Here is a 13,891-nt window from a genome sequence, read left to right as displayed (position 1 = left end):
GTGTTCTCATTTAAAGGGCTTGTCCAGGTATTATATATATATTTTTTTTAAATGCATCCAATTTTTAAAATAATAAAAGCCGCTGTACTTACCCGTCTTCTGCCCTGGCAATCTTGCGTTGCAGCCTCATGGTCCTCCAAGTCTTCGTTTTAGAATAGCTACCACCTAACCTATGCACTCAATCAAAGGCTGCAGCATCATGGCTCCTAACATCTGAGTGGCAATGATTGGAGAATGTGACCACTGTGGCCCCTAATTGATTGCAGTCGTCTGGTGGTAACCGTTTCTAAACAAAGATCGGGAGTACCACTGCAGTGCTGGATCACCAGGGGGAGAACAAGTATGTAGTACTGTTTTTATTATTTGAACAGATTTGGATGATTTTTTTTTTATTGTATAACACCCGGACATCCCCTTTAGTTGTGAAGATTACTTGTAATATTGTTGTGTTAATTCATACCACAAGCATACTAGAAGCAATTAAAGTGGTTGTCCAGTCAACTAAAAATATAGAAGAAACGATGTGTGGGCCATATGCAATACATTACATTTACAATTAGCTGAATGTTCACCCTAAGTCCACACCCCTTCAGAGGTATACAGTTTATGAAAAGAGCTGCATATTTAGTCTAAACGTCATGACCATGCTGACACGTCTTCCTTTAGTTTATACTCATCCCTATTCCTCTGTATGGGCTCTTCTAAGATTCGGCTCCTGATAATGTGAATGTAAGTAGGTGGTCCCTATCATTCCCTGTCAATGGGTGACGTCAGACTTGATTGACTGTGAGTCGTGGGGACTACTTACTTGTCACATACACAGTGCCAGGAGCCAAATCTAAGAAGAACCCATACAGAGAAATGGAGGTGACTATAAAGCAAATATCATTGGAGTCAGTGGGCCGTGGTTGCAAAGCTATGAGGCTAATCCCACTGACATGAGGATATGACAGGCCCTGTTTAAAGATCCTCTAAACATTATTTAAAATTCTGGGACAAATTTTTGCTGTACGGTGGTCCACCAACCCCTAGTGCAATGGCCGCTGAATCCAGGAAGAGAATGAATCAAGAGGGGGCTGTATACATGGTATGTCTATTTCCATTCACTTGTATGGCATCAATCTGAGCCAAGCATGTTGAGTATTCATTCTCTGCCTGGTTGTGACTGCTGGCAGATGTATCACCAGGTGGGTTGGGGAAACTTTTTTCTCTATATGAAGGACAGATCCAGTTTCTGAGCCTGCAAGAGTCAAGAAATAACTGATCAGTCAACATGCTTCCAATCTTCAACTACTAAGTTTGGTGTCTACTGGAGTTCTACTTTCCATAAGTGAAGCTGATCAACATAGAACATGATGTTATCATTGACACTGTAACCCTTTTCCGTGTACCACTGTTGTAATACATGACTATTTAAAGGGATTGCCAGGGTGTACAATTTTTACTAGTACATTACATTGAAAGGGTTTCCCACTGCACATATACTGGCACATAAGAACTCAGCTATAGTGTGAAAACCCTGTGAAGTATACAAGTAAAAGTTAACCCCAAGTAGATGTCAAATGTTATTGAATATTGAGTGTATTTGTAGTAAAATAAAAACTAGTCAGAGAAATCATGTAAATTGTAGAGTTTAGCTAGTAAAGTATTATGAAAGCAAATGTTTAAGAAAGAAAGTAATGTAAGAAGAATACACTAATGCTAAGTTTAGTGAGGAAAAAAGCTATGGAGATATTGTTTATTATGCAAGAGCTATAGTGATAATGAGAATGGTATATGTTTATTAGAAAATGCACTGTTATTTACTGCATGAGTATATGGGATATTGCAAGTGTATTATGCTATTGATTTGTGTGCCCCTATCTTTGAAACCTGTAACACCGGTTAAATTGCCTGTACCGTTGACTCCAGTCTACTACTTAAAGAGGTTGTACTGTTACAATAATTCATTCTATGCAACTTAAAGTCACTCAAAGTATCTTTGCAGTTGGGTGTGCTTGAGGTGGTTATACACCTCAACTTAAGATAGCTGTTATCAACCGCACTTCCTCTTGACTTCCCCATAAACATGCACAATCAACGGAATATTTTTTCAGCCCCTTCTGGCAGCAGCAGATCAATTTTTTTTTCAACATTTACCATCAGGGGAATGGCCACCGCGCTTATAAGTTGGCCAATCCTGATGAAACCCGTAACATTTATCTAATGTGTATGGTCACCTTTAAAGAGAGAACTATGTGATAATTTATACCTGAATGCAGTTTATCCTGCTTTACAGGTCGCTTTATTTCCTCTATAGATGACTTTGGTCCAAATGTTAAGGTTGATGTGATCTAAGAGCAACATAAAAATATATCAGTAAATAAAAGGAAATTCAAAGAAAAAGTTTATCTTTTTTAAAAGGTTAATTTTACTTTAAAGGAAGGTATGGCTTTCCCTTCATGTACATTATAGACGTTTTGATAGTTATGACTGTCCAACTGGCAAAGAGCACATGTATAGTGATACTGATCACTTCTGACTCATGTAAATCAATTTGAGCCATCAAAAAAAACTTTCCTCATATCAGCCTAAGGCCGCCTGCACATTTCCCGCGGGATTTCCGCCACTGAAAGTTTGCATAGGAGTGCATTACAATACGCAATCCTATGCAGACGGCCGCGGTTTGGCCACGCGAAATCTCGCACGGCAAACAAACCGCGGCATGTCCTATTTTTGTGCGGGGCACGCACTCACCCGGTCGCCGGCTCCGGTCTGCGCATGCCCCGACTGCGCGGCAGCCGGCACATGAAAGAGCCGGGGCCGCCAGGCGCGGGTGAGTACGCGCTCGTCCCTGCAGGCTCTCGGGTCGGGTCCCGCGGCGAGAATTCTCGCTGCTGGATCCGACCCGCTCGTGTGCAGGCGGCCTAAGGGTTATTCTTGTAGTATTTAAAGGGGTTATACAGACATGCTCACCAGCTTGATCTGAAATCATGTGGAGAGATAAAACTGCATGCTGGGCAGGTAAGGACATTATTATTTCTTTCTTATAATCTGACTTTTATTATCGATGGATTGCGTGAGGGTAGTAGGAGCGGGTTCAAGAGCCAAGCTTATGTCAAGGCTTAGTAGGTAGATGTTAAAAGTAGAGATGAGCAAGCACCCAAATGCTCGAGTCCGCGTTATTGGAGTCGAGCTTTTCGTAAAATTCAAGAGCTCTACTCGAGTAACGAACCCCATTGACTACAATGGGAAACTCGAGTATTTTTGTATGTGGGATGCCGGGTCCCGAGCTTTTTTTTTTTTTTTTTGTGGTTCGTGTGCTCTCTCTCGCTCTCCCCCCCTGCCTCCCTGCCAGCCCAAAAATTTGCCATTGACTCGCGCTGCGTCACGGCGGGGAGGGGCCAAGACAGGCACGTCACAGCAGAGAGGAGCCAAAAACTGGGGCGGGGTCGAACACGGCATGATGCTCGTTCAAGTAACGAGCACCATCGAGTACGCTAATACTCGAACGAGCATCAAGCTCGGCAGAGTATGTTCGCTTAACTCTAGTTAAATGAATAATATACTGCAATACAGAAGTAGACCTATTAGTACCAACCAAAAAAAGTGAAAATAAGTTATGTTTTTACATACTAAAGAAAAAATTAAAAGTAAAAAAAATTTTTTTCCTGTATGCACATTAAAAATTCAACACAATTGGTATCGCTGCACCTGTAAAAGTATAATTTATTAAAATGATGCATTATTTATCCCACATGATGAATGCCACGTCTTGGCTCTAGAAATGTGGGGATGAAAAAATAAAAAAGCTAAAAATCTCTGGGCTTAATTAGAATAGGACCTGTGCATGATACTTTCTGGTCATTGTGTGGTTGCTTTTGTAACTGTACTACCCAGCAAGTACACTGGCGTATCTCCACACCCAATACCAGAACCAGTGGGACAATCTGCCCAGGCAATCCCTACAAGATAGAGACTGAGTGGTTGGACCAAATATTTATTTTATAATGGAAATACTAATTTTTCTTGAGAAAATCATTCTAAACTTATAAAAATAAAAAACATATTTCCATGTATTTAGTTTAAATTATTTAAATATTATATCTGTCTATCTTTAGACCACTCTCACACACACTGCTTTTTACCGCACTAAACGCTGTAACATGCCTCCATTGATTTCAATGGGGCTTTGCAGACTTGTGTTTCGAACACTGTGTTTCTAACGCTACAATTTTGGAGCGCTGTCTGCTCTATTTTAGTGTGTTTTAATGATCTTTAAAGCACCTCATTGACTTTGTAATGATGGGGTGCATTAAAAAACTCTATCAAATACTTTCAAACGTGTATTCACATGAATACTTTTTGAGCATAATGAATAATAAATACCCTTTCTGCAGCGCTTTCAGGCAATTTTTTTTATTTATAAACTTTATTTGAAATTGGGGTTGTACAAATGTATGTTTTAACTATTTGCAGAAAATAATTCTTGACTTATTCCAAATTTCACATTGGCCATCAGAACTCAAGCAATAGGCAAAAACTTCCTGTTTTCTGCAGCTTACTTTTCAGCTTTGCACTGTAGACTGGAAACAGAGGTGTAACTTGAAGCTCCTGGACCCCAATGCAAGGTCTATAATGCTTTCTTCATAGTACTGGCCTCCCTATATTGAGAAGAAAGGCCTTATGGGCCCCCTAAGACTCCTCGGCCCGGGTGCAACCGCATCTCCTGCATTCCCTATAGTTACGCCCCTGACTGGAATACAACCAGGATAACAACACTATACACAGATAAGGCTCTGTAGGCAAGCTCTCCTGTTACTCCCTTGTCTACCACTTTCTGGAGACAATTAAAGAAGTTGAATCACAGCCACAGTTAGTACAACCCCTTTAACTCTCATTTATTGCAGCTGTGATAAAACACTTATAGAATGCTGCCCTGCATATATAGACAGTCAGAAAGGACAAGTCTGACTCCAACATCGCAGCCTCCAGTAAGGCTTGGTTCACATGCCGGTATTTTTAAACCAGAGGCTAAGCAGCAAAGTGGATGAGATTTGCAAACAACTAATTCACATGCTGCCGACAGTCCACTGCGGACAAGCCGCGTGGAAACTGATATGCGGCGCGGAATTCAAATCCACGACATGTCAATTGTATCATTGTTTCCGCTGCAGACTCTCTTCTCTCTTTAGGAAGAGATTCCCGCAGTGGAACACAGGCAGAAAAGTTACTTCAAACCCACGCTATTTCGAATCTGGCTTTCCACAAAATCTCGCAGAATTTTTGTGCGATCCTGCTGTAAACATTCTGTGAGATTTCCGCGGGATTTCCATCCTGTGGAAACCCAGCCTCAAGCTTGTAAGTAGAAAAATAAACAGATAGAACAATTGAAAAAAAAATAGCAAACCCATTATTTCTCTTCTCCATACATCTAATTACTAAAGCTAAAGTTAAATGTACATTCCCTTTAGATAATTCCAGACTCCGTTGTATGAGGTACTATTTTATACTATACGTTAAAGTGACCCCCTGGTTTCAGGACAAATTTCTGTCTTGGGATGAGTAAGGAGGTTATATTGCAGTTGATCTGTTGTCTTCTCTGCCATCCCGCCGATCCTCCGGTTCCAAGCCATGATTTTTTGGGCAGCCAAGATGGCTGCATGATTTTCTAGCTAGCTAATGCACACAGTGCACTGCTTTCTAATTGGCCTGTGCTGATCATATAAGCAGCTCTTGCCAATCATAGAGTAGATAGAGTGCATTGGTAGTCTAAGACTACCAGCACACTGTCAGGGGCTAGGTAGTCAGAAGCTTGCATCAGCCATCTTAAATGACCAAAAATAAGACCTGGAACTGGCAGATCAGAGGGACAGCAGAGAACAACTGCAGATAATATACACCCCTTCCTACTTGGGTCCTGGGACAGCAGGAGTAAAACATAGAAAGAAAATATTACCCATGCAAAGCTACAGAAGTTAAGGATACTGTAGAAAGTCTTCTTTAGCCTGGAAAAAAGGTGAAAAATGCCCATCTTTGAAGGTGTAATGTCAATTACAGCATCAGCCGGCCATTTTGAACTAAATGAAGGCTTCATCTTAGTACTGTAAAATAGGGAAAAAACAAAGCAAGAGCTGTCTATAGCAGTCAGACTAACTAACCAAGCTGCACAGAACATTGTGGCTCTATTATTTTCATATACTACTAATCATTTACATCTAAATACATACATGCAGCATTTAAGGCTGTATTCACAAGGAGCAGTTTGGGTGCAGTAAATCTTTGGTAAATACAGCACCAAAGACCGCATCAGTAAAACGTTTTTGCTGTGGTTTTCAAAGCGATTGCAGATTTGATGGAGTTTTTACTGCACCCCAACTGCCCCAAGTGGATATAGCCTTGGGCTGCTCTCACACAGATGCTTTTTACACTCTCATTGATTCCAATGGGCTCTCGCAGACATGCGTTCGATCATGGCACTGGACAGTGCTTCCTGTATATAGTGATATGGACCATGCTGGTATAACCTGGGTATCTTCTGTATATATTTACATATGTACAGCTGGTGTAAGTTATATATCTCCTGCATATAATGATATGGAGCGTGCTGGTATAACCTGGGTATCTCCTGTATATAATTATATATGTACAGCTGGTATAAGATATACATCTCCCTGGTGTAAGTTATAAATCTCCTGCATATAATGCTGGTGTAAGTTATAAATCTCCTGCAAATAATGATATGGAGCATGCTGGTATAACCTGGGTATTTCCTGTATATAATTATACATGTATAGCTCCCTTTATATAGGGATAAGGACCATGCTGGTATACCCTGGGCATCTTATATATATAATTACATATGTACAGCTAGTGTAAGTTATACATCTCCCATATATAATGATATGGAGCATGCTGGTATAACCTGGGTTTTTCATGTATATGATTACACACTTTACACACTTATAACTTCCCACAACACGGCGTAAGCTTATGTCCTTGGAATAGCCGAGATCACTTATGATCTCACGCTATCCCGCAGCGGGAGCCGGCTGTCAGTCATAGCCGGCCTCCGGCTGCAACAGTGGGGGTGCATCTGAGATGCACCCCCCGCTGTTAACCCCTTCCCTGCCGCGATCTATGTAGATCGCGGCATGGGAGCGGTTCACAGAGGGAGCGCGCTCCCTCTGTGACGTCACTGGGCTCTCGCGATATAATCGCAGAGAGCCCGGCTGGTTCCCATGGCAACAGGACGCCAGACACTGGCGTCCTGTATTGCCATAGCCTGTGATCGCTGTATAAGCGATAAGGCATGGTAGGGAAGTAGCCCTGCCATACCTTATCACAGCGATCATCAGTGCTGTACTGTAAGTGCCCCAGAGGGACACAAATTGTGTAAAAAAAAAAAAAAGAAAAGAAAAATGAATAGAAAAGAAAAATGTTAAAAAAAAAGTAAAAAAGACCATTTTTATGCTTTTTCTCATATTAGCATAAAAAAGGTTAAAAAAGATTAAAACCCCACATATTTGGTATTGTCGCGTCTGTAACGATGCGTACAATAAGTTTCACATGCTTTTGACTGTGCACGGAAAAAAGCATAAAAAACGCTAAAAAACTGAGGCGAAATGCTAATTTTTAGCATTTTGCCTCCCTAAAAACACAATAAAAGTGATCAAAAAAGGCGTATGTACCCCAAAATGGTACCAATAAAAACTACAGCTCGTCGCGCAATAAAAAAGCCTCATTGAGCTCCGTACATAAAAAAAAATTAAAAAGTTACAGGACTTTGAATGCAGCGATTTAGAAAAAAAAAAGATTTCCAAAAAAGGGTTTTTATTGCAGAAAATGTGAAAAACCTAAAAAAAGTAAGAATTTTGGTATCGTTTAGAGATGAGCGAATATACTCGTTTCGAGTATTTACTCGATCGAGCACCGCGATTTTCGAGTACTTCCGTACTCGGGTGAAAAGATTCGGGGGGCGCCGGGGGGGAGGTGTGCCCCCCACTCCTCGCTGCAACCCCCCAGTCACCCACGGCGCCCCCCGAATCTTTTCACCCGAGTACGGAAGTACTCGAAAATCGCGGCGCTCGGGCGAAAAAGGGGCGTGGCCGAGTAGGTTCGCTCATCTCTAGTATCGTTGTAACCGTACCGACCCACAGAAAAAATGGATTGTGTCAGTTTATGTTGCATGATTAACGCTGTAAAAAAAACCCACTGATGATGAAGTCCAACCTACTGCTCGGTTAATGGGCCGTATGACCAGCTGGTCATCGGAGATGCCAAGCGATGGGCCTCTATCCCGAGGATACGTCATAAGTAGTTAAAGTTACAAAATATCCCTGTAAGTGTCCCCTTAATTTTTTTTCTAGCAGTGTACTTACTATAAAGCAACAGTGGAATTATTTGGATGGAGATTTCTTTACCCATGCCGATTAAATACTTCTCGCAACTAAGAGTTTGCATCATTGTACCCAGTCTATTCAATTCTTTCTGACTCTGGGCAAATTCAGTTTACCAAAGATATAAATAGATAGATAGATAGATAGATAGATAGATAGATAGATAGATAGATAGATAGATACACACACATATATATATATATATATATATATATATATGACAGGACTTCTGGTGCGAGGGTTAACACAAAGGACCAGTTCCTGCCAGAATCAGGTTAGAGAGAGGGAGAGGACCAGCGCAGCAGAGCTGAGGTGCTGCAGGCTGGTGGCCTAGAAAAGGCCAGAGTCCGACAAGGGCGACAACCCTGGACTCACCCAAGCAGAGAGAGGTTCAGCGCAGCAGAGCGGAGGTGCTGCAGGCTGGTGACCTGGACTCACACCGAATTTAAGAGAGACGTTGGCTGTGAGAAAGAGCCAGGTTCGTGGAGCTGCAAGGGCTGCTAGCCCAGGGTCTAGTGAAGACCAGGAGTTTGACAGGGAAGACGACCCTAAACTCTACACCCAGGTGGGGTGCTCACATGAACTGTGTATTTCGTTGTCATATGATGTGCTCTAAAAATAAAGGCTGGAAGGAGCCAGATAAAGAAATCCACATCTCCTGAGCAGCTTCAACGTGTGGTGAGCCATTTCCATATAAGAGAGGTCAACGATCCGTAGGCAAGTGTACCCCACTTGCCACATATGGTGGAGGATGCGGGCAAGAACTGGAGTGGTGCACAAAGCTGCAAGAGGCCGAGTGTGCGATACCTGCTGTGTGCAGAGTTTAAAGGGCCAGGAGGCTGAGTGAGCGATACCTGCTGTATGCAGAGTTTATAATAAACATGGAGGGCAGGAAAAAGTTTTATGCCGCTGATATATTTAGCTCACAGAGAATTTTCTGGACTGGATACAATTGTAGCAAACGCTCATTCATTTGCTGTCAACAAGCAACAAACTTGAGAATGGCCAGGAATTGAAATGCACATGTAAAATGTGCTTACAGTGATATTATATTAATATGAAACTGGAAAACTCTTGTATAAAATTTAAAGGGATTGTCACATAAATACATATTAATTTACTCTGCTAGTTCAGACAAACCATTATAAGTTTCCAATTGGAATATTTTAAAAAAATGCTTCTGTGTGTAGATATTGCTATTACATACTTGTTCAGGCGCCCCCTAGTGTTCTTCTGATTCCTGTTCAGAACGTCCACATCATGTCTCCAATGCTAATGAGATAAAGCTGCTTCTAGTGGGCATGTTTTTATAGTTTGGCCTATAAAATAGCAGGAATTACTCTGCTGCCCGTGTAGAAGAGGCTTCAGGGTGATGGGACTGAGCATATGTGACTATGGGCACAGGACACAAGAGGTGGGGGGAGGGAAAAAGAACGCCAAAGAGCATCATATCAAATATGTACCGGTATTATTGTATCTTGACACCACCGGAAGCTAGTGGTTTGACAGGGGTTTGATGCAGGAACGCCCCTGTCACACCCCGAGCACCCGAGTGGGTGAATTCCCAAAGGTTCTGGAAGCTGGATGTCAAGATACAATAATAGGCATGCAGGGCGTCAGCGCTCCCAACACTGTGGCCCCCCCATTCTGCGGGTCTGAGCGCTGTGCATAGCCCAGCGTTGCTCAGCTGCGCTTAGATGTGGGGATCGCCGGGTCTCTCACCTGCCTTCTCCTATACAGTGTAACAAGGCGCACACTGCTTTACGTGGTGCATGGACGGTAGGAGCGCAGACACGTGCCGACCAGCGGCTGTCTGTGCTACCTTGGATGAGGAGGCGGAACGCCTAGAGTTGCCCAGCTACAAGGACCGGAGGTGGGACGCTACAGCTGTCGGGGAAGAACGCGCTGCAGCAGGGAGGCTGGGAGAGGGGACGGGTGCCGCCACTGGTGATCTATACTCGCCTACCAGTGGGGATCCGGAGCAGCTCCGGCAAAGGGCAGGGCAACCAACTGCACCATCGGGAACCACACTGTACGGGCTGGGAGGCTTGCACACTGATGGCAGCAGTGATCAGGTTCAATCAGGGCCTGGAGCCAAGACGGCAGGCAGCACATGACAATTATAGTGGGCTGCCAGGACCTGCAGGGGAGCCTTCTATGCAGTCAATCAGGTACAGGGGGCGTCACCCCCCTGTCACTCTTGTCTCCACCAGGACTTCTTGGTGGTGTCAAGATACAATAATACCATATGTACCAACAGTATCTAGACATGAGCATTTTTTTTAAAAGTTGAAAACTTGCTATGCTTTCTTTGATTTAACAAAATAAATAAATTATTTATGTGCATCCTGCACTTTGCAGAGTTCATAAAATGGAAATAAATAGTCAAGATTTTCAAGGGATAGATAGCAAATATACTGCCAGAACTCAAAAATAGAAGTAGAAGCTGCGCTTGGACTTCTGATGCATTTGCAATGAAATGAGGCAGTAAAGAATGATTTATACATAATCTGCTGCCACTGTGACTTACCTTTCCATCTTTCTGCGCAGTCTAATTAAAACCTCCAGAGGATTGTATATTTAGCAATAGCACAAATCGGATGTAATTCAGAAGAAAGCATGAATGTTTGCAGACAATTTGTCTATTATTCCTCTTCCACGATCTGTTTACAAACCTCGCACTGTTGCTAGGATGAACCTCTCAGCTAATGTATACAAAGAAATATCTTCACGGATTGAAGATATGCAATTTACTTCTGGCTAATGACAAGTAATGCATCACAATCCATGACATGAAAATGAGCATAAGTGTTGTCTCACACGAGCGTATGGTAATAGCGTAATACGCTGTATCAATATCCCATAGGCGGCCATGTTGCCACTCACGCGAACTGTGTAAATTACGTGCAAGAAAATAATCGCAGCATATTCCTTCTTGGCGCGTATTATGTGCGCATACATGCAAAGATAGCACATGGCGATGGGCAGATCGCAGTCAGTACGAAATGTCATTGTGTACAGGCTGCGTGCCATGCACGTATATCTCACAGCCCACACAATGCGAGATACGCTCAGGTGAGCCTAGCCTAAGGCAGTGAACATTTTCACTCATACCTTACATGCATATTTTAATATTGGTATATACGTAGTCCTGGTATAGAGTAGAGTTTTAAAAAATGCTGTATACTTGAAAAACGCCACATTTCTGAAAGTTTCATTATTAACCATTTACTTATGTTTTACAATAACTGCACAGCATGCAACTGCAGATGTGGCACTTGGACCCTGGTGCCCACCGGTTCCACTGCATGTAGGGGTATATTCACACTGAAAATTAGTCTGAATGGGGTTATTTTGGCAGCTAGCACAAGGACTTGTGGAAGCCCAATTTAGGTGGCTGCAAGTCTTGTCGAATCTCTGTAACGATGCAGTTGGAATATGTCCTTAGAAAACAGCAGGATTATAAATGACACAGATAGCTGAAGGGTCCTGCAGCACATTCTGCATTGCAGCCTAGTAGAATACAGAAATGTAACACGACAGCTATAGACTTCTACGGCCTTCTACCGTGTCCATGTTTCACATTTCATACAAAGTCTAATAGACGCTTGAGAAAAAAATTGTAGCGTTCTGCATTAGACCTTCTTCACCCAAACACTTCGTTCTGATTTTTTTTTGTATGTTTTTCAAATGTTTTTTCTATTCATTATATTTCAGGATGCATAGTTTTCTAGCATTTTTAAAGTCATATAATGAAACCTGAAAACATACGGTACCCAGAGAAAAGCAGTGACCCAAAACGATGCACCAAAAGACTAGAAAAAGAAGCCATAAACAAAAAAAAACATGTTAAGGGTTACTACCCACTAGCGTTTGCGAAATTGCTGCGTTTTTTTTGCCAGGTGTCTATGGGCTTTCTAATGTTAAAAACGCATTGCGGCAAAATCGCAATTTACCGCGAAATTGCAATTTAGCGCAATGCGATTTTAACATTAACAAGTCTCATAGACCCCTCAAGAAAAAAAACACTGTCAATTTCGCAGTGAAAAAGAACTGTAGTGGGTAGTCACCCTTACACTGCATTTAGTATTTCATTGTAGACTTTCTCGTAATATCTCACCACACTCTTTTTTGGGGAAAAATGCAGAAAAAAACACCTTGAGTGTTCTTCCAAAAATGCTGTGTTAAAAAACAGTCCAGGCTTAGGGTGACTACTAGAGATGAGCGAGCATACTCGTCCGAGCTTGATGCTCGTTCGAGTATTAGGGTGCTCGAGATGATCGTTACTCGAGACGAGCACCACGCGGTACTCGTCTCGATTAAACGAGCACTGACCATTGAATTCAATGGAGCCGGCAATACAGCCGGCTCCATGGAAAGCAATGGGCTGCCGGCGAGTGCGGGATGAATTTTCGGGAAGGGCTTAAAAATATAAGCCCTTCCCAGAAATTCATCCAGAAATGTGTAAAAAAAAAATATATATATATATACTCACCTGGTCCCGGCAGACAGAGTTCAGCCGCCGCGGCGGCCGGCAGTTGAACTGCTCTGAGTAGTATTCAGCAGCCGGGGCTTTAAAATCCCAGCCTGCTGAATGAGCTGCCTCTGATTGGTCACAGCCTCACCAATCAGAGGCAGCTCTCACTCACACCCATTCATGAATTCATGAATGGGTGAGTGAGTGCTGCCTCTGATTGGCTCAGCGCAGGGACCAATCAGGGGCAGCTCTCAGCTGTCATTCATGAATTCATGAATGGGTGTGAGTGAGAGCTGCCTCTGATTGGTGAGTCTGTGACCAATCAGAGGCAGCTCATTCAGCAGGCAGGGATTTTAAATCCCCGGCTGCTGAATACTACTCAGAGCAGTTCAGGAGAACTGCCAGCTGAACTCCGGCTGCAGCGTAAAGGTGAGTATACATTTTTTTTTTTTTTTTACACATTTTAGGATGATTTTCAGGTAAGGGCTTATATTTTTAAGCCCTTCCCGAAAATTCATCCCGCACTCGCCGGCAGCCCATTGCTTTCAATGGAGCCGGCTGTATTGCCGGCTCCATTGAATTCAATGGGCTAACATCGTTCTTCTCTGCCACAGATGTTACAGCTGTGGCAGAGGAGAACGATCTTTATGCTAACAGTGCGGGGGGGGGGGGTGTCTCACTCTTGCCACTATTGTGGCTTAATAGTGAGACCTCGGAGCCCGAAATGCAGCCCTGCATGTTGCTCCTCGCCTGCCCTATCCATTTCTGTGTCGACTCGAGTAACGAGCACTCGAGCATTTTGGTGCTCGCTCATCTCTAGTGACTACCCACTACAGTTTTTTTCACTGCGAAATTCGAGGTGTTTTTTTTTTTTTCTGCAGGGGTCTATGGGACTTGTAAAGCTAAAATCGCGATCGCGCAAAATCAAAATTTCACGGTAAATCGCGATTTTAACATTACAAGTCCCATAGACCCCTGCAGGAAAAAAAACGCTGCAAATTTCGTAGTGAAAAAAAACTGTAGTGGGTAGTCACCC

At 42.8% G+C, this 13,891-nt stretch overlaps 1 protein-coding gene across 1 annotated transcript in view; it reads right to left on the bottom strand.

Annotated features, from left to right (window-relative positions):
• The window catches only part of LOC136573642 (uncharacterized), a 66,709-nt gene extending 55,711 nt beyond the window's left edge, over positions 1 to 10,998 (bottom strand). Inside the window, exons 1-3 of the mRNA XM_066574908.1 lie at positions 10,909 to 10,998; positions 5,939 to 6,083; positions 2,252 to 2,333 (exon numbers count right to left, since the gene is read on the bottom strand). Coding sequence (XP_066431005.1) covers positions 2,252 to 2,333; positions 5,939 to 6,083; positions 10,909 to 10,916 — 235 coding nt within the window. The 5' untranslated portion in view covers positions 10,917 to 10,998. The remainder of the gene's footprint in view (positions 1 to 2,251; positions 2,334 to 5,938; positions 6,084 to 10,908) is intronic.
• Positions 10,999 to 13,891: the final 2,893 nt, after the last annotated feature.

The sequence above is a fragment of the Eleutherodactylus coqui genome, chromosome 1, assembly GCF_035609145.1.
Source record: "Eleutherodactylus coqui strain aEleCoq1 chromosome 1, aEleCoq1.hap1, whole genome shotgun sequence".
Classification (NCBI taxonomy): Eukaryota; Metazoa; Chordata; class Amphibia; order Anura; family Eleutherodactylidae; genus Eleutherodactylus; species Eleutherodactylus coqui.
Note: the sequence above shows the minus strand (reverse complement) of the source record. Positions and strands in the feature narration are given on the sequence as shown.